The following is a 23,227-nucleotide window of genomic DNA, read 5'->3' as shown; positions in this document are numbered from 1 at the left end:
GCTGGTGCAGTCACTGTGTACATACATTACTGATCCTGAGTTATCTCCTGTATTATACCCCAGAGCTGCACTCACTATTCTGCTGGTGCAGTCACTGTATTCACACATAACATTACTGATCCTGAATTACCTCCTGTATTATACTCCAGAGCTGCACTCACTATTCTGCTGGTGCAGTCACTGTGTACATACATTACTGATCCTGAGTTACCTCCTGTATTATACTCCAGAGCTGTACTCACTATTCTGCTGGTGCAGTCACTGTGTACATACATTACTGATCCTGAGTTACCTCCTGTATTATACTCCAGAGCTGCACTCACTATTCTGCTGGTGCAGTCACTGTGTACATACATTACTGATCCTGAGTTACCTCCTGTATTATACTCCAGAGCTGCACTCACTATTCTGCTGGTGCAGTCACATTTCCTCTCAGTCGCAGCACTATCGTCTGTGTCGCGATATGATATAAATAGAGCTCGTGTGCTGGAGGAGCCCTCGGTGCAGTGCGGAGGCGGCAGTCTGGAGGGGGGTGGGCTGTGATGCAGCCCCTCTCCTCCCCCTCAGTGTGTGATCAGACAGGGGGAGGGTCGGTGCTGGGACGTCCCCGGTGCTTTGTTGCGGTTGTGCTTCTCGCTGCATCTCCCGGGGACATTCCGGTATGGCTCAGCCGTGATGGGGGCGCAGCCCGGGGGACCCCTTCTCTGCCCCCGGCTGGAGGATGCTGCGTGACAGCTGGTGACACAGTGTACCACGGAGGCATCGCAGCTGGAGCCTGGTACGTGCGCACTGTGTGTGTGTAGACGGGGGTATACGGGGCATCACTGTATCTGGGGGCATCTGTGTGCAGGAGGAGGCCAGCGGCGGCCCTGCTCAGCACTGTGCACACTAGCCTCTATACAGCAGGGTATTATTGGGGTACACTGCAGCCCCCACATCACACTGATCCCCACACTGCAAACCTGGAGGTCCCTACCTTGTCACACTGCACGGTCCATGCATTGCCCAGGGCCTTCTAGGAAGCAGAGGGAGGATGGGCCTGACGCTGGACCACTGCCACTGCATCCAGCTGCTGCAGGGGGAGGGGGCAACATGGAGGAGTACAGGGTAAATAATGGGGACAACATGAGGGAGAACAGGGTAAATAATGGGGGAGAACGGTAAATAATGGGGGACAACATGGGGGAGAACGGTAAATAATGGGGGACAACATGGGGGAGTACAGGGTAAATAATGGGGGACAACATGGGGGAGTACAGGGTAAATAATGGGGACAGCATGGGGGAGAACAGGGTAAATAATGGGGGACAACATGGGGGAGAACGGTAAATAATGGGGGAGAACATGGGGGAGAACAGGGTAAATAATGGGGGACAGCATGGGGGAGAACAGGGTAAACAATGAGGGACAACATGGGGGGAGTACAGGGTAAACAATGGGGACAACATGGGGGAGAGTACAGGGTAAACAATGGGGACAGCATGGGGGGAGTACAGGGTAAATAATGGGGGACAACATGGGGGTGTACAGGCTAAATAATGGGAGACAACATGGGGGTGTACAGGGTAAATCATGGGGACAACATGGGGGAGTACAGGCTAAATAATGGGGTACAACATGGGGGAGTACAGGCTAAATAATGGGGGACAACATGGGGGGAGTACAGGGTAAATAATGGGGGACAGCATAGGGGGAGTACAGGGTAAACAATGGGGACAACATGGGGGGAGTACAGGGTAAATAATGGGGACAACATGGGGGAGTACAGGGTAAACAATGTGGACAACATGGGGGGAGTACAGGGTAAACAATGGGGACAACATGGGGGAGTACAGGGTAAACAATGGGGACAACATGGGGGGAGTACAGGGTAAATAATGGGGACAACATGGGGGAGTACAGGGTAAACAATGGGGACAACATGGGGGGAGAACAGGGTAAACAATGGGGACAACATTGGGGGAGTAGAGGGTAAATAATGGGGGCCAGCATGGGGGGAGTACAGGGTAAATAATGGGGGACAACATGGGGGAGTACAGGGTAAATAATGGGGACAGCATGGGGGGAGTACAGGGTAAATAATGGGGGACAACATGGGGGGAGTACAGGGTAAACAATGGGAACAACATGGGGGGAGTACAGGGTAAATAATGGGGACAACATGGGGGAGTACAGGGTAAATAATGGGGACAACATGGGGGGAGTACAGGGTAAACAATGGGGACAACATGGGGGGAGTACAGAGTAAATAATGGGGACAACATGGGGGAGTACAGGGTAAACAATGGGGACAACATTGGGGGAGTACAGGGTAAATAATGGGGGACAACATGGGGGGAGTACAGGGTAAACAATGGGGACAACATTGGGGGAGTAGAGGGTAAATAATGGGGGCCAGCATGGGGGGAGTACAGGGTAAATAATGGGAACAACATGGGGGGAGTACAGGGTAAATAATGGGGACAACATGGGGGGAGTACAGGGTAAACAATGGGGACAACATGGGGGAGTACAGGGTAAATAATGGGGACAACATGGGGGGGAGTACAGGGTAAACAATTGGGACAACATGTGGGGAGTACAGGGTAAATAATGGGGACAGCATGGGGGGAGTACAGGGTAAACAATGGGGACAACATGGGGGAGTACAGGGTAAATAATGGGGACAGCATGGGGGGAGTACAGGGTAAACAATGGGGACAACATGGGGGGAGAGTACAGGGTAAATAATGGGGGACAACATGGGGGGAGTACAGGGTAAATAATGGGGGACAACATGGGGGAGTACAGGGTAAATAATGGGGGACAACATGGGGGAGTACAGGGTAAATAATGGGGACAGCATGGGGGGAGTACAGGGTAACAATGGGGACAACATGGGGGGAGAGTACAGGGTAAATAATGGGGGACAACATGGGGGGAGTACAGGGTAACAATGGGAACAACATGGGGGGAGTACAGGGTAAATAATGAGGGACAGCATGGAGGGAGTACAGGGTAAATAATGGGGGACAACATGGGGGAGTACAGGGTAACAATGGGAACAACATGGGGGGAGTACAGGGTAAATAATGGGGACAGCATGAGGGGAGTACAGGGTAATTAATGGGGGACAACATGGGGGAGTACAGGGTAAATAATGGGGGCAACATGGGGGGAGTACAGGGTAACAATGGGAACAACATGGGGGGAGTATAGGGTAAATAATGGGGACAGCATGGGGGGAGAGTACAGGGTAAATAATGGGGGACAACATGGGGGGAGTACAGGGTAAATAATGGGGGACAACATGGGGGAGTACAGGGTAACAATGGGAACAACATGGGGGGAGTACAGGGTAAATAATGGGGACAGCATGAGGGGAGTACAGGGTAATTAATGGGGGACAACATGGGGGAGTACAGGGTAAATAATGGGGGCAACATGGGGGGAGTACAGGGTAACAATGGGAACAACATGGGGGGAGTATAGGGTAATTAATGGGGGACAACATGGGGGAGTACAGGGTAAATAATGGGGACAACATGGGGGGAGTACAGGGTAAATAATGGGGGACAACATGGGTGAGTACAGGATAAATAATGAGGGACAGCATGGGGGGAGTACAGGGTAAATAATGGGGGGGCAACATGAGGGGAGTACAGGGTAAACAATGGGGACAACATGGGGGGAGTACAGGGTAAATAATTGGGACAACATGGGGGGAGTACAGGGCAAATAATGGGGGACAGCATGGGGGGAGTAGAGGGTAAATAATGAGGGACAGTATGAGGGGAGTACAGGGTAAACAATGGGGACAACATTGGGGGAGTACAGGGTAAATAATGGGGGACAACATGTGGGGAGTACAGGGTAAATAATGAGGGACAACATGGGGGGAGTACAGGGTAAATAATGGGGGACAACATGGGGGGAGTACAGGGTAAATAATGGGGACAACATGGGGGGAGTACAGGGTAAACAATGGGGACAACATTGGGGGAGTACAGGGTAAATAATGGGGACAACATGGGGGGAGAGTACAGGGTAAATAATGGGGACAACATGGGGGAGTACAGGGTAAATAATGGGGACAACATGTGGGGAGTACAGGGTAAATAATGAGGGACAACATGGGGGGAGTACAGGGTAAATAATGGGGGACAACATGGGGGGAGTACAGGGTAAATAATGGGGACAACATGGGGGGAGTACAGGGTAAACAATGGGGACAACATTGGGGGAGTACAGGGTAAATAATGGGGACAACATGGGGGGCGTACAGGGTAAACAATGGGGACAACATGGGGGAGTACAGGGTAAATAATGGGGACAACATGGGGGGAGAGTACAGGGTAAATAATGGGGACAACATGGGGGGAGTACAGGGTAAATAATGGGGACAACATGGGGGAGTACAGGGTAAATAATGGGGACAACATGGGGGGAGAGTACAGGGTAAATAATGGGGACAACATGGGAGAGTACAGGGTAAATAATGGGGACAACATGGGGGGAGTACAGGGTAAATAATGGGGACAACATGGGGGGAGAGTACAGGGTAAATAATGGGGACAACATGGGGGAGTACAGGGTAAATAATGGGGGACAACATGGGGGAGTACAGGGTAAATAATGGGAACAACATGGGGGGAGTACAGGGTAAATAATGGGAACAACATGGGGGGAGTACAGGGTAAATAATGGGGGACAACATGGGGGAGTACAGGGTAAATAATGGGAACAACTTGGGGAGTACAGGGTAAATAATGGGGGAGTACAGGGTAAATAATGGGAACAACATGGGGGAGTACAGGGTAAATAATGGGAACAACATGGGGGAGTATAGGGTAAATAATGGGAACAACATGGGGGAGTATAGGGTAAATAATGGGGACAACATGAGGGGTACAGGGTAAATAATAGGGACAACAAGGGGGAGTACAGGGTAAATAATGGGGGGAGAACATAGGGGAGTACAGGGTAAATAATGGGGGACAACATGGGGGGAGTACAGGGTAAATAATGGGGGATAGTATGGGGGAGTACAGGGTAAATAATGGGGGACAACATGGGGGGAGTACAGGGTAAATAATGGGGGATAGTGTGGGGGAGTACAGGGTAAATAATGGGGGGAAAACATAGGGGAATGCAGGGCAAATAATGGGGGACAACATGGGGGGGAGTACAGGGTAAATAATCTGGGGAGAACATATGGGAGTACAGGGTAAATAATGGGGGACAACATGGGGGGAGTACAGGGTAAATAATGGGGGATAGTATGGGGGAGTACAGGGTAAATAATGGGGAGACAACATTGGGGATTGCAGGGCAAATAATGGGGGGGACAACATGAGGGAGTACAGGGTAAACAATGGGGACAACATGGGGAGTTACAGGATAAAAGATAAATAATAGGGGAACAACATGGGGCGTACATGGTTACTGTTTAAATAGGGAAAACATGGGGGGGCGTATAGGGTTATAGTGTACATAATAGGGGGACAACATGGGCGTACAGGGGTACAGTGTAAATAATAATGGTGCAGGATGGATAGTACAGGGGTACAGTATAAATAATGGGGGGTGCAGGATGGATAATATCCGGTTACAGTATACATAATGGGGGGGTGCAGGATGGATAATACCGAGGTACAGTATAAATAATGGGGGGGGTGCAGAATGGATAACACAGGGGTACAGTATAAGTAATGCTGGGTGCAGGATGGAAAACACAGGGGTACAATATAATTAATAGGGGGGTGCAGGATGGATAATAGTAGGGTACAGTATAAACAATAGGGGGGGTCCAGGATGGATAACACGGGTACAGAATAAATAATAGGGGGTGCAGGATGGATAATATTGGGGTACAGTAGTAGATAATAGGGAGTGCAGGATGGATAATACAGGGGTACAGTGGTAGATAATAGGGGGTGCAGAATGAAAAATACAGGGGTACAGTGGTAGATAATAGGGGGTGCAGGATGAAAAATACAGGGGTACAGTGGAAATAATAGGGGGTGCAGGATGGATAATACAGGGGTACAGTATAAATAATACTGGGTGCAGAATGGATAATATAGGGGTACAGTAGTAAATAACGGGGGGTGCAGGATGGATAATACTAGGGTACAGTATAAATAATAGGGGGGTGCAGGATGGATAATATTGGGGTACAGTAGTAGATAATAGTGAGTGCAGGATGGATAATATTGGGCTACAGTAGTAGATTATAGAGGGTGCTGGATGGATAATACAGGGGTACAGTTTATATAATGGGGTGCAGGATGGATTATACTGGTGTACAGTTTATATAATGGGGTGCAGGATGGATTATACTGGGGTACAGTTTATATAATGGGGTGCAGGATGGATTATACTGAGGTACAGTAGTAGCTTATAGGGGGTGCAGAATGGATAATACTGGGGTACAGTATAAATAATACTGGGTGCAGAATGGATAATATAGGGGTACAGTAGTAAATAACGGGGGGTGCAGGATGGATAATACTAGGGTACAGTATAAATAATAGGGGGGTGCAGGATGGATAATATTGGGGTACAGTAGTAGATAATAGGGAGTGCAGGATGGATAATACAGGGGTACAGTGGTAGATAATAGGGGGTGCAGAATGAAAAATACAGGGGTACAGTGGTAGATAATAGGGGGTGCAGGATGAAAAATACAGGGGTACAGTGGAAATAATAGGGGGTGCAGGATGGATAATACAGGGGTACAGTATAAATAATACTGGGTGCAGAATGGATAATATAGGGGTACAGTAGTAAATAACGGGGGGTGCAGGATGGATAATACTAGGGTATAGTATAAATAATAGGGGGGTGCAGGATGGATAATATTGGGGTACAGTAGTAGATAATAGTGAGTGCAGGATGGATAATATTGGGCTACAGTAGTAGATTATAGAGGGTGCTGGATGGATAATACAGGGGTACAGTTTATATAATGGGGTGCAGGATGGATTATACTGGGGTACAGTTTATATAATGGGGTGCAGGATGGATTATACTGAGGTACAGTAGTAGCTTATAGGGGGTGCAGAATGGATAATACTGGGGTACAGTAGTAGATTATAGAGGGTGCTGGATGGATAATACAGGGGTACAGTTTATATAATGGGGTGTAGGATGGATTATACTGGGGTACAGTTTATATAATGGGGTGCAGGATGGATTATACTGGGGTACAGTTTATATAATTGGGTGCAGGATGGATTATACTGGGGTACAGTAGTAGCTTATAGGGGGTGCAGAATGGATAATACTGGGGTACAGTTGTAGATAATAGAGGGTGCAGGATGGATAATATATATTGTAGTTCCCGGCTGTATACAGGACTGGTACAGAGGTTTGCTGCTCCAGGACGTTCTGGGGAGGCTGAGGCTGATGAGAGGCTGCAGAGCTGGCATTTCGGGGTGCACGGTATCTTCTGTTACTTCCTTGATGCGTTCACATTGTGGGGTGCTACGTTACTGCGGACCTAAGGGAAGAGTTTATAGGCAGAGACTGCGATGACTACAAGCGCTCGGGCCTGGAAGACTGATCAGTGTTTGTTATGGTATCGGTCTGTATAATCTTCCTCCTGTGCTGATTGTTTGCTACAATGTATCAGTGCAGGTGACTATGTCAGATAATATATTTATCTCGCTGAGTATTTTCTTGGCTTCCTACAAGACAAGATTTAATTCTCATTGGTTGACAGCAAACAGAGATCTTACAAAAGATGAGGAAGGAAAACACAAGGTATAGAAAGTATGAAAATATTTTCTTTTACTTATAATAAAGCTAAAATAATTCCAATATCGACATTATTGATGCATCTTTAGTAAGAAGTAAGAATAAGTGACACTATTTTGTATATAGACTTATTTTACAATCTCCTACTATTTTGTGTATGCAGCTCCTGTGCAGGACGGCACGTCTCCATGGTTACAGTGTAGCCCGATCCCAATTCTTCTTGACCAATTACAGACAGAAGAGGATATGCATGTAGAGTAGGGTTTATATACAGCCTGTAACTAGGGAAAGGTATACACAATACAGTAGGAGATTTTCCAATAAGTCTATTGATATATAGTGCCTTGAAAAAGTTTTCATACCCCGTCAGCTTTTTCAGTTTTACACATTACAACCACAAACGTAAATGTCTGTTATTTTGATTTGATGTGAGATACCGACACTAAGTAAAAGTATTTGTGAAGTGTAAAGGAGATGATACCTGGTTTTCTAAATATTTAAAATTATAGGTGCATTAGTATTCAGCCCCCGGAGTCAGTACTTTGTAGGTCCACCTTTCTCTTTTGCATTAGTATTCAGCCCTTGGAGTCAGTACTTTGTAGACCACCTTTCTCTGTCTTGCATTATTATTCAGCCCCCGGATTCAGCACTTTGTAGGTCCACCTTTCTCTTTTGCATTATTATTCAGCCCTTGGAGTCAGTACTTTGTAGGACCACCTTTCTCTGTCTTGCATTAGTATTCAGCCCCCGGAGTCAGCACTTTGTAGAACCTCCATTCTCTATTTTGCATTAGTATTCAGCCCCCAAAGTCAGTACTTTGTAGGACCTCCTTTCTTTATCTTGCATTAGTATCCATCCCCCAGAGTCCGTACTTTGTAGGACCACCTTTCTGTCTAGCATTATTATTCAGCCCCCGGATTCAGCACTTTGTAGGACCTCCATTCTCTATTTTACATTAGTATTCAGTCCTTGGAGTGAGTACTTTGTAGGACCACCTTTCTCTTTCCCTTTGTCTTTTGGGTCTCTCCACCTTTGAACATCTAGAAGTGACATTTTCCCCATCTTCTCTCGCTCAGTGACACAGATTGTCGGTGGATTTGGGTCTGGACTGTGACTCGGCCGCTCACACACAGGAATATGCTCTGATCTGAACCCTGCATTGCGGCTCTGCAGGATGTTGGGGGTCGTTGTCTTGCTGGAAGGTGAAGCTACCCCCCAGTGTCACATCTTCTGCAGCCTCTACAGGTTTTCCCCTAGGATTGTCCTGTATTTAGCTCCATCCATCTTCCCATCACCTCTGACCAGCCCCTGCCCCTGCTGAAGAGAAGCCTCCCCACAGCAGGGTGCGGCCTCCACCATGCGTGACGGTGGGGAGAGTGTTCTCAGGGGGATGTGCAGGGTTATGGTAGTTTTCCACTACATATAGCATTTAGCCCACTCCTTCTTTGGTCTCCTCTGATCAGAGCTCCTCCTTCCACGGCTCGCTGTGTCCCCCGCACCCTTCTTCTTGCCGCTCTTCCCTAAAGGGCAGATTTGTGGAGTCTATGACTAATAGGCGACCTAAGGACAGATTCTCCCCCTGAGCTGTGATCTCTGCGGCTTCTCCAGTGAACGGGGACCTCTCAGCTCTTCTCTCCTTCTTGGGGTGTCAGTTTTGATGGACGCCATGTCTTGGTCTCTGTAGCTTGTGTTTGTGCCGTACTCCCATTTTTGGATGATGGATTGAGCAGCGCTCCGTGAGATGTTCAGAGCTTGGTATATTTTCTATAACCTAACCCTGCTTTCCTCCTCTCCTCTTTATCATTGACCTGTCCGGTGGGTTCCTTGGTTTTTCTGCTGGCTGATCCCTGATCTTCTCACATAAACCTCTGAGGCCGTCTCAGAACAGCTGTCGTTATACTGAGAAGAAATGACCCAGGAGGCAATGGACGGATTATGTGACTTCTGGGGCGACTGTCACTCAGGATTTTACTTAGACTATAGGGGGCTCAATACTAATGTATGGCACAATTATCACATTTATATTTTTACAATACTTAGAAAACAGGAATCCTTTACTTTGCACGTCACAAATACTTGTACTTAGTGTTGGTGCCACGTAAAAAACTTTTATGTTTGTGGTTATATGGGGAAAAAAAAATGTGGAAAAGTTCAAGGGGTATGAATACTTTTTCACATCACTGCAGTGCCCTGATTTACTTTTTATAAAAACTGATTACTCAGTAGGGCATAGACTTTGGTGGGCAGCTGATAGGAGGAGGTAGAGCCCCCTGCGTAGCGCCATCAGCTCCATTGCTGATTCTGGTCAGGACGGTTGATTCATGGGAGGAGAAGGGTTAATATAATTTGTGAATTTTAGGTTTTGTAAGGCTACATGCGCACACTGCTTTTTTTGGTGCGTTTTTGGCTGCAGTTTATTTGTCAGAAATTTCTGACATCTGACTTCCCAGCAAAGTCTATGAGAAGTCAGATTTGCTGCGCACATTGCAGTTTATTTGTCAGCGTTTTATTTGTCAAAAGTTTGTGACAAAAAAAATGCAGCCTGTTCATTCTTCCTGCGTTTTTGTCAACATTTGTCACAAAAACGCAGCAAAAATGCAGGTTGTGAAAAACGCAGCAAAAATGCAGGTTGTGAAAAACGCAGCAAAAATGCAGGTTGTGAAAAACGCACCAAAAATGCACCAAAAACGCACCGAAAACGCAGCAAAAACGCACCTATAATTACAAGTGTTTTTTGTGACATTTCCAGGCTCTCTCTGACAAGGTGCAGTTTTGGCTGCATTTTGCCTGCAGTTTGTGATCACAAAAAGATGCAGCGTGCGCATGTAGCCTAAGGTGTCACGTAGTTTGTGGGACACACGGGGGCTGGACACCCGGGGGCTGGACACCCGGGGGCCGGACACACGGGCCGGACACCCAGGGGCTGGATACACACGGGCCGGACACAGGGGCCGGACACAGGGGCCGGACACACAGGGGCTGGACACACAGGGGCCGGATACACAGGGGCTGGATACACAGGGGCCGGATACACAGGGGCTGGATACACAGGGGCCGGACACAGGGGCCGGACACACGGGCTGGATACACAGGGGCCGGACACACAGGGGCTGGATACACAGGGGCCGGATACACAGGGGCCGGACACACAGGGGCCGGATACACAGGGGCTGGATACACAGGGGCCGGATACACAGGGGCTGGATACACAGGGGCCGGACACAGGGGCCGGACACACGGGCTGGATACACAGGGGCCGGACACACAGGGGCTGGATACACAGGGGCCGGATACACAGGGGCCGGACACCCAGGGGCCGGACACCCAGGGGCTGGATACACAGGGGCCGGACACCCAGGGGCCGGACACCCAGGGGCCGGGTACACAGGGGCCGGACACCCAGGGGCTGGATACACAGGGGCTGTACACACAGGGGCCGGACACACAGGGGCCGGACACCCAGGGGCCGGACACCCAGGGGCTGGATACACAGGGGCTGTACACACAGGGGCCGTACACACAGGGGCCGTACACCCAGGGGCCGGACACCCAGGGGCCGGATACACAGGGGCCTTACACCCAGGGGCCGGACACCCAGGGGCTGGATACACAAGGGCCGGACACCCAGGGGCTGGATTCACAGGGGCCGGACACCCAGGAGCTGGATACACAGGGGCCGGACACCCAGGGGTCGGACACCCAGGGGCTGGACACCCAGGGGCCGGATACACAGGGGCTGGACACACAGGGGCTGGACACACAGGGGCCGGACACACAGGGGCCGGATACACAGGGGCTGGACACACAGGGGCTGGACACACAGGGGCTGGACACACAGGGGCTGGACACACAGGGGCCGGACACACAGGGGCCGGATACACAGACAAGGGGGGACATACAGAGCCGGACACACAGGGGCAGAGACACACATGGACCCAAGAGGTCAGGGGGCCACATCCAGCTCCAGAGCAGGAGAAACGTCCCATCAGGATCTGGTTGTGTCCCTGACGGCTGGGGTCTCGTCCCCAGTGAGTCCTCCTCCTTGTATATTCCAGCGCAGTCTACAACTTTGTAGATTTGTCTCTGCTTTGATCTCTGCTGTGATCTCTGCTGCGGTCTCTTCTGCGGTCTCTTCTGCGGTCTCTGCTGCGGTCTCTTCTGCGGTCTCTTCTGCGGTCTCTTCTGCGGTCTCTTCTGCGGTCTCTGCTGCGGTCTCTTCTGCGGTCTCTTCTGCGGTCTCTGCTGCGGTCTCTTCTGCGGTCTCTTCTGCGGTCTCTTCTGCGGTCTCTGCTGCGGTCTCTTCTGCGGTCTCTGCTGCGATCTCTGCTGCGATCTCTGCTGCGATCTCTGCTGCGGTCTCTTCTGCGGTCTCTGCTGCGATCTCTGCTGCGATCTCTGCTGCGATCTCTGCTGCGGTCTCTTCTGCGGTCTCTGCTGCGGTCTCTTCTGCGGTCTCTTCTGCGGTCTCTGCTGCGGTCTCTTCTGCGGTCTCTTCTGCGGTCTCTGCTGCGGTCTCTTCTGCGGTCTCTTCTGCGGTCTCTTCTGCGGTCTCTTCTGCGGTCTCTGCTGCGGTCTCTTCTGCGGTCTCTGCTGCGATCTCTGCTGTGATCTCTGCTGCGATCTCTGCTCGCTGTCATTAAATGAGAAATGTTTTAGATAAAAAAAAAACATAGCCCTTGCTATCATGGACAATCCTCTGTGAGCTAAACCTCCAAATTAATGCCATTAAAGGGGTCTTCTACCAGAATCGCGCAGCGTGCTCGTCTTCACTGACCCCCGCAGTTTGTCTTTTAGTGCTGTCCTGGACCCTTGAGGATTTTTGTGCCTCTTCTTCCAGCCGGACGGGCAGAAGACCACTGCAGCCAATCACTGATAGCATCGATAATGTCTTTAAAGGGGTTATTCTACAAACATTTTATATAACATCCAATTATGGAAATTATTATTATTCAGAGATCTATTGATTTAAGTGAGCTTTGTTTGTTGGAAAACCCCTTTAAAACCAGAACTGCATGTACAGAGAATTGTAACAAACACTCAGCAGTGGGAAATATTCCACCTGCATCAGTTTTTGGGCTCCCGATTAGAAGAACGGTTTCATTCACTGACAGCAAACACTTTATGATTGACAGGGGTCCTCTCCGATCCTAGAGTGAGGGGACGCCTGTGCTGTGTTTCTGTGCAGGGAACAACAGCTGGGTCTCTTCCCCTAAATTCCCAGAGGTCGGACCCCTGTAGTGTTGGTATATTTCAGCGCCATAGTGACTTGGTGCAGCTTGTCACGTTGGTGTTACCTTATTCTTCACTGATCTTTTACTTTTCTGTTTTCTTTTTTTTTTTTATCCCAAACCTCAATCTCATCATCCCTCTAATCATTTCCTCCACCTTCTCCTGATAACTCCTCTTTATGTCAATCATACATTTCTCTAACACATTACCACCCCCCGGCTTACATGTCTACCCTCTCTGAATATTCCTCATCCCCCCCAATGATTGTCTATCCACCTTCTTTCTTCATCTTCCTAACCTCCTCTTTTGGTGCCATCCTCCTCCTCTTCTCCTGACCTCTCTTGGAGCCATCCTCCTCTTCTCCTGACCTCTCTTGGAGCCATCCTCCTCTTCTCCTGACCTCCCCTCTTGGTGTCATCCTCCTCCTCTTCTCCTGACCTCCCCTCTTGGTGCCATCCTCCTCTTCTTCTCATGACCTCTCTTGGTGCCATCCTCCTCCTCTTCTCCTGACCTCCCCTCTTGGTGTCATCCTCCTCCTCTTCTCCTGACCTCTCCTGTTGGTGCCATCCTCCTCCTCTTCTCCTGACCTCCCCTCTTGGTGTCATCCTCCTCCTCTTCTCCTGACCTCCCCTCTTGGTGCCATCCTCCTCTTCTTCTCATGACCTCTCTTGGTGCCATCCTCCTCCTCTTCTCCTGACCTCTCCTCTTGGTGCCATCCTCCTCCTCTTCTCCTGACCTCTCCTCTTGGTGTCATCCTCCTCCTCTTCTCCTGACCTCCCCTCTTGGTGTCATCCTCCTCTTCTTCTCATGACCTCTCTTGGTGTCATCCTCCTCTTCTTCTCATGACCTCTCTTGGTGCCATCCTCCTCCTTTTCTCCTGACCTCTCCTCTTGGTGCCATCCTCCTCTTCTCCTGACCTCCCCTCTTGGTGCCATCCTCCTCCTCTTCTCCTGACCTCCCCTCTTGGTGTCATCCTCCTCTTCTTCTCATGACCTCTCTTGGTGCCATCCTCCTCTTCTTCTCATGACCTCTCTTGGTGCCATCCTCCTCCTCTTCTCCTGACCTCCCCTCTTGGTGTCATCCTCCTCCTCTTCTCCTGACCTCTCCTCTTGGTGCCATCCTCCTCCTCTTCTCCTGACCTCCCCTCTTGGTGTCATCCTCCTCCTCTTCTCCTGACCTCCCCTCTTGGTGCCATCCTCCTCTTCTTCTCATGACCTCTCTTGGTGCCATCCTCCTCCTCTTCTCCTGACCTCTCCTCTTGGTGCCATCCTCCTCCTCTTCTCCTGACCTCTCCTCTTGGTGTCATCCTCCTCCTCTTCTCCTGACCTCCCCTCTTGGTGTCATCCTCCTCTTCTTCTCATGACCTCTCTTGGTGTCATCCTCCTCTTCTTCTCATGACCTCTCTTGGTGCCATCCTCCTCCTTTTCTCCTGACCTCTCCTCTTGGTGCCATCCTCCTCTTCTCCTGACCTCCCCTCTTGGTGCCATCCTCCTCCTCTTCTCCTGACCTCCCCTCTTGGTGTCATCCTCCTCTTCTTCTCATGACCTCTCTTGGTGCCATCCTCCTCTTCTTCTCATGACCTCTCTTGGTGCCATCCTCCTCCTCTTCTCCTGACCTCCCCTCTTGGTGTCATCCTCCTCCTCTTCTCCTGACCTCTCCTCTTGGTGCCATCCTCCTCCTCTTCTCCTGACCTCCCCTCTTGGTATCATCCTCCTCCTCTTCTCCTGACCTCTCCTCTTGGTGTCATCTTCCTCCTCTTCTCCTGACCTCCCCTCTTGGTATCATCCTCCTCCTCTTCTCCTGACCTCTCCTCTTGGTGTCATCCCCCTCCTCTTCTCCTGACCTCCCATCTTGGTGCCATCCTCCTCTTCTCCTGACCTCCCCTCTTGGTGCCATCCTCCTCTTCTCCTGACCTCCCCTCTTGGTGCCATGCTCCTCCTCTCCTGACTTCCCCTCTTGGTGCCATCCTCCTCCTCGTCTCCTGACCTCCTCTCTTGGTGCCATCCTCTTCCTTTTCTCCTGACCTCCCCTCTTGGTGCCATCCTCCTCCTCTTCTCCTGACCTCTCTTGGAGCCATCCTCCTCTTCTCCTGACCTCCCCTCTTGGTGTCATCCTCCTCCTCTTCTCCTGACCTCCCCTCTTGGTGTCATCCTCCTCCTCTTCTCCTGACCTCCCCTCTTGGTGTCATCCTCCTCTTCTTCTCATGACCTCTCTTGGTGCCATCCTCCTCCTCTTCTCCTGACCTCCCCTCTTGGTGTCATCCTCCTCTTCTTCTCATGACCTCTCTTGGTGTCATCCTCCTCCTCTTCTCCTGACCTTCTCTCTTGGTGCCATCCTCCTCCTCTTCTCCTGACCTCCCCTCTTGGTGTCATCCTCCTCCTCTTCTCCTGACCTCCCCTCTTGGTGCCATCCTCCTCCTCTCCTGACTTCCCCTCTTGGTGCCATCCTCCTCCTCGTCTCCTGACCTCCTCTCTTGGTGCCATCCTCTTCCTTTTCTCCTGACCTCCCCTCTTGGTGCCATCCTCCTCCTCTTCTCCTGACCTCTCTTGGAGCCATCCTCCTCTTCTCCTGACCTCCCCTCTTGGTGTCATCCTCCTCCTCTTCTCCTGACCTCCCCTCTTGGTGTCATCCTCCTCCTCTTCTCCTGACCTCCTCTCTTGGTGTCATCCTCCTCTTCTTCTCATGACCTCTCTTGGTGCCATCCTCCTCCTCTTCTCCTGACCTCTCCTCTTGGTGTCATCCTTTTCCTCTTCTCCTGACCTCTCCTCTTGGTGCCATCCTCCTCCTGACCTCCCCTCTTGGTGTCATCCTCCTCCTCTTCTCCTGACCTCCCCTCTTGGTGTCATCCTCCTCCTCTTCTCCTGACCTCCCCTCTTGGTGCCATCCTCCTCTTCTTCTCATGACCTCTCTTGGTGCCATCCTCCTCCTCTTCTCCTGACCTCCCCTCTTGGTGTCATCCTCCTCCTCTTCTCCTGACCTCTCCTGTTGGTGCCATCCTCCTCCTCTTCTCCTGACCTCCCCTCTTGGTGTCATCCTCCTCCTCTTCTCCTGACCTCCCCTCTTGGTGCCATCCTCCTCTTCTTCTCATGACCTCTCTTGGTGCCATCCTCCTCCTCTTCTCCTGACCTCTCCTCTTGGTGCCATCCTCCTCCTCTTCTCCTGACCTCTCCTCTTGGTGTCATCCTCCTCCTCTTCTCCTGACCTCCCCTCTTGGTGTCATCCTCCTCTTCTTCTCATGACCTCTCTTGGTGTCATCCTCCTCTTCTTCTCATGACCTCTCTTGGTGCCATCCTCCTCCTTTTCTCCTGACCTCTCCTCTTGGTGCCATCCTCCTCTTCTCCTGACCTCCCCTCTTGGTGCCATCCTCCTCCTCTTCTCCTGACCTCCCCTCTTGGTGTCATCCTCCTCTTCTTCTCATGACCTCTCTTGGTGCCATCCTCCTCTTCTTCTCATGACCTCTCTTGGTGCCATCCTCCTCCTCTTCTCCTGACCTCCCCTCTTGGTGTCATCCTCCTCCTCTTCTCCTGACCTCTCCTCTTGGTGCCATCCTCCTCCTCTTCTCCTGACCTCCCCTCTTGGTATCATCCTCCTCCTCTTCTCCTGACCTCTCCTCTTGGTGTCATCTTCCTCCTCTTCTCCTGACCTCCCCTCTTGGTATCATCCTCCTCCTCTTCTCCTGACCTCTCCTCTTGGTGTCATCCCCCTCCTCTTCTCCTGACCTCCCATCTTGGTGCCATCCTCCTCTTCTCCTGACCTCCCCTCTTGGTGCCATCCTCCTCTTCTCCTGACCTCCCCTCTTGGTGCCATGCTCCTCCTCTCCTGACTTCCCCTCTTGGTGCCATCCTCCTCCTCGTCTCCTGACCTCCTCTCTTGGTGCCATCCTCTTCCTTTTCTCCTGACCTCCCCTCTTGGTGCCATCCTCCTCCTCTTCTCCTGACCTCTCTTGGAGCCATCCTCCTCTTCTCCTGACCTCCCCTCTTGGTGTCATCCTCCTCCTCTTCTCCTGACCTCCCCTCTTGGTGTCATCCTCCTCCTCTTCTCCTGACCTCCCCTCTTGGTGTCATCCTCCTCTTCTTCTCATGACCTCTCTTGGTGCCATCCTCCTCCTCTTCTCCTGACCTCCCCTCTTGGTGTCATCCTCCTCTTCTTCTCATGACCTCTCTTGGTGTCATCCTCCTCCTCTTCTCCTGACCTTCTCTCTTGGTGCCATCCTCCTCCTCTTCTCCTGACCTCCCCTCTTGGTGTCATCCTCCTCCTCTTCTCCTGACCTCCCCTCTTGGTGCCATCCTCCTCCTCTCCTGACTTCCCCTCTTGGTGCCATCCTCCTCCTCGTCTCCTGACCTCCTCTCTTGGTGCCATCCTCTTCCTTTTCTCCTGACCTCCCCTCTTGGTGCCATCCTCCTCCTCTTCTCCTGACCTCTCTTGGAGCCATCCTCCTCTTCTCCTGACCTCCCCTCTTGGTGTCATCCTCCTCCTCTTCTCCTGACCTCCCCTCTTGGTGTCATCCTCCTCCTCTTCTCCTGACCTCCTCTCTTGGTGTCATCCTCCTCTTCTTCTCATGACCTCTCTTGGTGCCATCCTCCTCCTCTTCTCCTGACCTCTCCTCTTGGTGTCATCCTTTTCCTCTTCTCCTGACCTCTCCTCTTGGTGCCATCCTCCTCCTGACCTCCCCTCTTGGTGTCATCCTCCTCCTCTTCTCCTGACCTCTCCTCTTGGTGTCATCCTCCTCTTCTTCTCATGACCTCTCTTGGTGTCATCCTCCTCCTCTTCTCCTGACCTCTCCTCTTGGTGCCATCCTCCTCCTCTTCTCCTGACCTCCCCTCTTGGTGTCATCCTCCTCTTCTTCTCATGACCTCTCTTGGTGTCATCCTCCTCCTCTTCTCCTGACCTCCTCTCTTGGTGCCATCCTCCTCCTCTTCTCCTGACCTCTCCTCTTGGTGCCATCCTCCTCCTCTTCTCCTGACCTCTCCTCTTGGTGTCATCCCCCTCCTCTTCTCCTGACCTCCCGTCTTGGTGCCATCCTCCTCTTCTTCTCCTGACCTCTCCTCTTGGTGCCATCCTCCTCCTCTTCTCCTGACCTCTCCTCTTGGTGTCATCCCCCTCCTCTTCTCCTGACCTCTCCTCTTGGTGCCATCCTCCTCTTCTTCTTATGACCTCTCTTGGTGCCATCCTCCTCCTCTTCTCCTGACCTCTCCTCTTGGTGCCATCCTCCTCCTCTTCTCCTGACCTCTCCTCTTGGTGCCATCCTCCTCCTCTTCTCCTGACCTCCCCTCTTGGTGCCATCCTCCTCCTCTTCTCCTGACCTCTCCTCTTGGTGCCATCCTCCTCTTCTTCTCATGACCTCTCTTGGTGTCATCCTCCTCCTCTTCTCCTGACCTCCTCTCTTGGTGCCATCCTCCTCCTCTTCTCCTGACCTCTCCTCTTGGTGCCATCCTCCTCCTCTTCTCCTGACCTCTCCTCTTGGTGTCATCCCCCTCCTCTTCTCCTGACCTCTCCTCTTGGTGCCATCCTCCTCCTCTTCTCCTGACCTCCCCTCTTGGTGCCATCCTCCTCTTCTCCTGACCTCTCCTCTTGGTGCCATCCTCCTCTTCTTCTCATGACCTCTCTTGGTGCCATCAACCTCCTCTTCTCCTGACCTCCCCTCTTGGTGTCATCCTCCTCTTCTTCTCATGACCTCTCTTGGTGTCATCCTCCTCCTCTTCTCCTGACCTCCTCTCTTGGTGCCATCCTCCTCCTCTTCTCCTGACCTCTCCTCTTGGTGTCATCCCCCTCCTCTTCTCCTGACCTCCCGTCTTGGTGCCATCCTCCTCTTCTTCTCCTGACCTCTCCTCTTGGTGCCATCCTCCTCCTCTTCTCCTGACCTCTCCTCTTGGTGTCATCCCCCTCCTCTTCTCCTGACCTCTCCTCTTGGTGCCATCCTCCTCTTCTTCTCATGACCTCTCTTGGTGCCATCCTCCTCCTCTTCTCCTGACCTCCCCTCTTGGTGTCATCCTCCTCCTCTTCTCCTGACCTCTCCTCTTGGTGCCATCCTCCTCCTCTTCTCCTGACCTCCCCTCTTGGTGCCATCCTCCTCTTCTTCTCATGACCTCTCTTGGTGCCATCCTCCTCCTCTTCTCCTGACCTCCCCTCTTGGTGCCATCCTCCTCCTCTTCTCCTGACCTCTCCTCTTGGTGCCATCCTCCTCCTCTTCTCTTGACCTCTCCTCTTGGTGTCACCCCCCTCCTCTTCTCCTGACCTCTCCTCTTGGTGCCATCCTCCTCCTCTTCTCCTGACCTCCCCTCTTGGTGCCATCCTCCTCTTCTCCTGACCTCTCCTCTTGGTGCCATCCTCCTCTTCTTCTCATGACCTCTCTTGGTGCCATCCTCCTCCTCTTCTCCTGACCTCCCCTCTTGGTGTCATCCTCCTCTTCTTCTCATGACCTCTCTTGGTGTCATCCTCCTCCTCTTCTCCTGACCTCCTCTCTTGGTGCCATCCTCCTCCTCTTCTCCTGACCTCTCCTCTTGGTGCCATCCTCCTCCTCTTCCCTTGACCTCTCCTCTTGGTGTCATCCCCCTCCTCTTCTCCTGACCTCTCCTCTTGGTGCCATCCTCCTCCTCTTCTCCTGACCTCCCCTCTTGGTGCCATCCTCCTCCTCTTCTCCTGACCTCCCCTCTTGGTGCCATCCTCCTCTTCTTCTCATGACCTCTCTTGGTGCCATCCTCCTCCTCTTCTCCTGACCTCCCCTCTTGGTGCCATCCTACTCCTCTTCGTTTGCATTTTCTCAGGATCCTTCAACTGCAACAAAGATGGTGTTTGCCCATAGTATGGACGCCCAGAGGCCTCGTCTCATCCCACCCACCATCCTCTACCCCATGCCAAATAACAGTCTGACCACCTGCCCGATATCAGCTGGAGAACCATGGATGCCAGGACTATACAGGCACAACCCAACGGAGCAGAGGAACAGCACCGGTCCGGTCCAATTTCTTTTTCCCGGGGAGATTGCCGCGGCTGGGTTGATCTTTGGGTTTATCTGGATTCTCTCGGTGTTCGGCAACGCTTTGGTTTGTCTCGTCATTCATCGGAGCCGCCGGACTCAGTCAACAACAAACTACTTTGTGGTTTCTCTGGCTTGTGCGGACCTGCTGCTCAGCCTTGGCAGTGCCCCGTTCACGCTGTTACAGATCACTTCTGGTCGCTGGGCACTGGGCAGTGCCATGTGTAAATTGGCACGTTATTTCCACTACCTGACCCCCGGAGTCCAAATTTATGTGCTTTTATCCATCTGCCTCGATCGTTTTTACACCATTTTGTACCCTCTGAGCTTCAAGGTCTCCAGAGAGAAAGCCAAAAGGATGATCGTGGCTTCGTGGCTCTTCGATGCCGCCTTTGTTTCTCCAGCGTTCTTCTTTTACGATGTCGTGGACGGACACTGCAACTTTTTCCCTCCTCCGTCCTGGGACGGGGCAGTGTATGGTGTGGCCCATCTTCTGGTGGGCTTCCTGGTGCCCTCTGCCCTCATCCTCCTTTTCTATCAGAAAGTAGTGAAATATATTTGGCGCATTGGCACTGACCGACTGAGTGTCAGACGCACCATGAACATTGTGCCCAGAACCAAAGTGAAAACCATCAAGATGTTCTTGATGTTAAACACCATATTCCTGGTGTCATGGATGCCCTTCTACGTGGTGCAGCTGTGGCACCCGGATGAGAGTGACCAGCGCCAGTGCTGCCTCGCCTATCTGGCAGTCTCCTGGCTTTCTTTCGGATCCTCGGCTGCAAAGCCAACTTTGTACTCCGTATACAACGCCAACTTCCGACGTGGCATGAAAGAGACCTTCTGTATGTCATCCATGAAGTGCTATCGGAGCAACGCGTACACCATCACCACCAGCTCCCGCATGGCCAAAAGGAACTACGTTGGCATCTGCGAAATGCCCATCCCCGGCAAAACGGCTGTCAAGGAGTCTGTTTATGATTCATTTGACCGTGACGCTAAAGAGAAAAAACTGGCGTGGCCCATCGACTCCAACCCTCCGAACACATTTGTGTGATCGCCTACTACAGACCCCCCCCATCACGATACCAATACATCGGCCGTCCCCGGCGGATCATCCCAGCATGGACTCCAAGACTTGCTAGGTTATATTTTGTAAAAAAAAAAAGTATTTTAATTGAAGCAATATTTATTTTGTGAAATTCAAACAAAAGAAATGCATAAAAAAATAAGTAAAAAGTAAAAAAAAAAAAAAAAAAAAAAATGGTTCTGTAAATAAAATATATCAGCGAGTTCGTAAAATAGGAATCTCCCAAATTTCCATGGCCGGTCTGGTCGGTGTCACATCGTAGTCTGGTTCCACTGTATCGTTATTTTCTTTTTCCCTGGTGCCATGAATCCGGATTGGAACCCCCCAATGTGTAGTTGTCAGGTTGTCAATCTGACCTGATCACCATGGGGGGCTCCATCACAACGTCCAGACCCCCTTATTTCTCGTCTTTTGAGATCACTTGTTTACAAAAAGGGCTAAATTTCAATAAAACGTTCCAGACCGCTCGACTCATTCCTGTCCAGGTTTCATTTTTGTATATATTTTTTTTTTACTTTATTATTTTTGGACTTTTTTTCTGATTATTACTGATGAAGAAAATTAGCATAGCTCATTCTGACTGCGACTCAGTATCATTTAAAAGGAATCTCTCTGCAGGTTTTCGCTATGTAATCTGAGAGCAGCATGAGGTGGGGGCAAAGACCCTGATTCCAGCGATGTGCCACTTACTGGGCTGTGGTTTTGCTGTTTCAATAAAATCTGTGTTTTATCATCAGGAGATTATCTCTACAGGTCTAGGAGTGGTGTGCCTCCTGGTCGAACCATACCCCCACCACTGATTAGTAGCTTTCTCTCAACAGTGTACAGTATACACACAAAGCTGCCAATCAGTGGTGTGGGCGTGGTTATACACAGAATGCAGCCAATCATTGGTGTGGGTGTGATTATACACATAATGCTGCCAATCAATGGTGTGGGTGAGGTGATACAGAGAATGCTGCCAATCAGTGCTATGGACGGGATTATACACAGAATGCTGCCAATCAGTGATATGGTTGGGATTATACACAGAATGCTGCCAATCTGTGATATGGGCGGGATTATACACAGAATGCTGCCAATCAGTTGTATGGTTGGGATTATACACAGAATGCTGCCAATCTGTGATATGGGCGGGATTATACACAGAATGCTGACAATCAGTGGTATGGGCAGGTTTATACACATAATGTTGCCAATCAGTCGTATGGGCAGGATTATACACGGAATGCTGCCAATCAGTGGTATGGTTGGGACTATACACAAAATGCTGCCAATCTGTGATATGGGCGGGATTATACACAGAATGCTGACAATCAGTGGTATGGTTGGGACCATACACAAAATGCTGCCAATCTGTGATATGGGCGGGATTATACACAGAATGCTGCCAATCAGTTGTATGGTTGGGATTATACACAGAATGCTGCTAATCTGTGATATGGCGGGATTGTACACAGAATGCTGCCAATCAGTGGTATGGGCAGGATTATACACAGAATGCTGCCAATCAGTGGTGTGGGCGGGGTTATACACGGGCTCAGGATTCCGAGCTCTGCTAAATCTGCCGCAGGAAAAATTATGATTGTATCAAAACTGCTGTAGCCACTAAACTAAGTGACACAGCGCTGGAATCAGGGTCTCTGCCCCTACAGCATGCTGGTGTCAGATTACATAGCAAAAACCTGCTGACATTTTCCCTTTAAGGGATCAGCTAGAGATCTGTTTCTGATGCTTAAAGGGGTCTTCCAATCATACTAAGAGATAATGTGTAACTGCGGCCCCACTGCGATCCCTGACCAAATATCCTGCAGGCTTCTTCTATATTTCGGATATCCGTCTCTCACCATTTTTAGGAGCTCTGCTTGTCCTTGATGAAGCAGGATACATCTGCTCACTCTCTGTAGGGTTTATTTACATGATCCGTTATCACCTGTGTATGGAAAACAACCCCTGGAAGAACCAGAGCAGGTTTTGAGCCTTTGGTTGTAAAACATGAATGTTCCCATCAGGGGCGGTTCAGGGGAGGGAGGGGGCATATGTTCCCCAGGCCAGTTCCCATGCAGCTGTCCAGGGTCGCTGGGGGTCCGGCACTGTACCTTCAATAGTGGTTGATTCCGGCTGTCCACATCAAGCGTCGCACAGCGTCTGGAGCTCAATATGAGGCGATCCTAATGGCGAAGTAGCAGGAC

At 50.9% G+C, this 23,227-nt stretch overlaps 2 protein-coding genes across 2 annotated transcripts in view; one reads left to right on the top strand and one right to left on the bottom strand.

Annotated features, from left to right (window-relative positions):
* Positions 1–1,051, bottom strand: part of LOC142302499 (uncharacterized) — a 57,460-nt gene extending 56,409 nt beyond the window's left edge. Inside the window, exon 1 of the mRNA XM_075343577.1 lies at positions 977–1,051. The gene's annotated coding sequence lies outside the window, so the exon portion shown is untranslated. The remainder of the gene's footprint in view (positions 1–976) is intronic.
* On the top strand, positions 560–21,509 carry GPR19 (G protein-coupled receptor 19). Its single transcript, XM_075343573.1, has 2 exons — positions 560–778; positions 19,734–21,509. The coding sequence occupies exon 2, from the start codon at positions 19,755–19,757 to the stop codon at positions 21,000–21,002; it is 1,248 nt and encodes a 415-aa protein (XP_075199688.1). The 5' UTR covers positions 560–778; positions 19,734–19,754; the 3' UTR covers positions 21,003–21,509.
* The last annotated feature ends 1,718 nt before the right edge of the window (positions 21,510–23,227 follow it).

Source organism: Anomaloglossus baeobatrachus, chromosome 4, assembly GCF_048569485.1.
Source record: "Anomaloglossus baeobatrachus isolate aAnoBae1 chromosome 4, aAnoBae1.hap1, whole genome shotgun sequence".
In the NCBI taxonomy this organism is placed as follows: Eukaryota; Metazoa; Chordata; class Amphibia; order Anura; family Aromobatidae; genus Anomaloglossus; species Anomaloglossus baeobatrachus.
The sequence above is the reverse complement of the archived record's forward strand: the minus strand, read 5'-3'. Positions and strand labels throughout refer to the sequence as shown.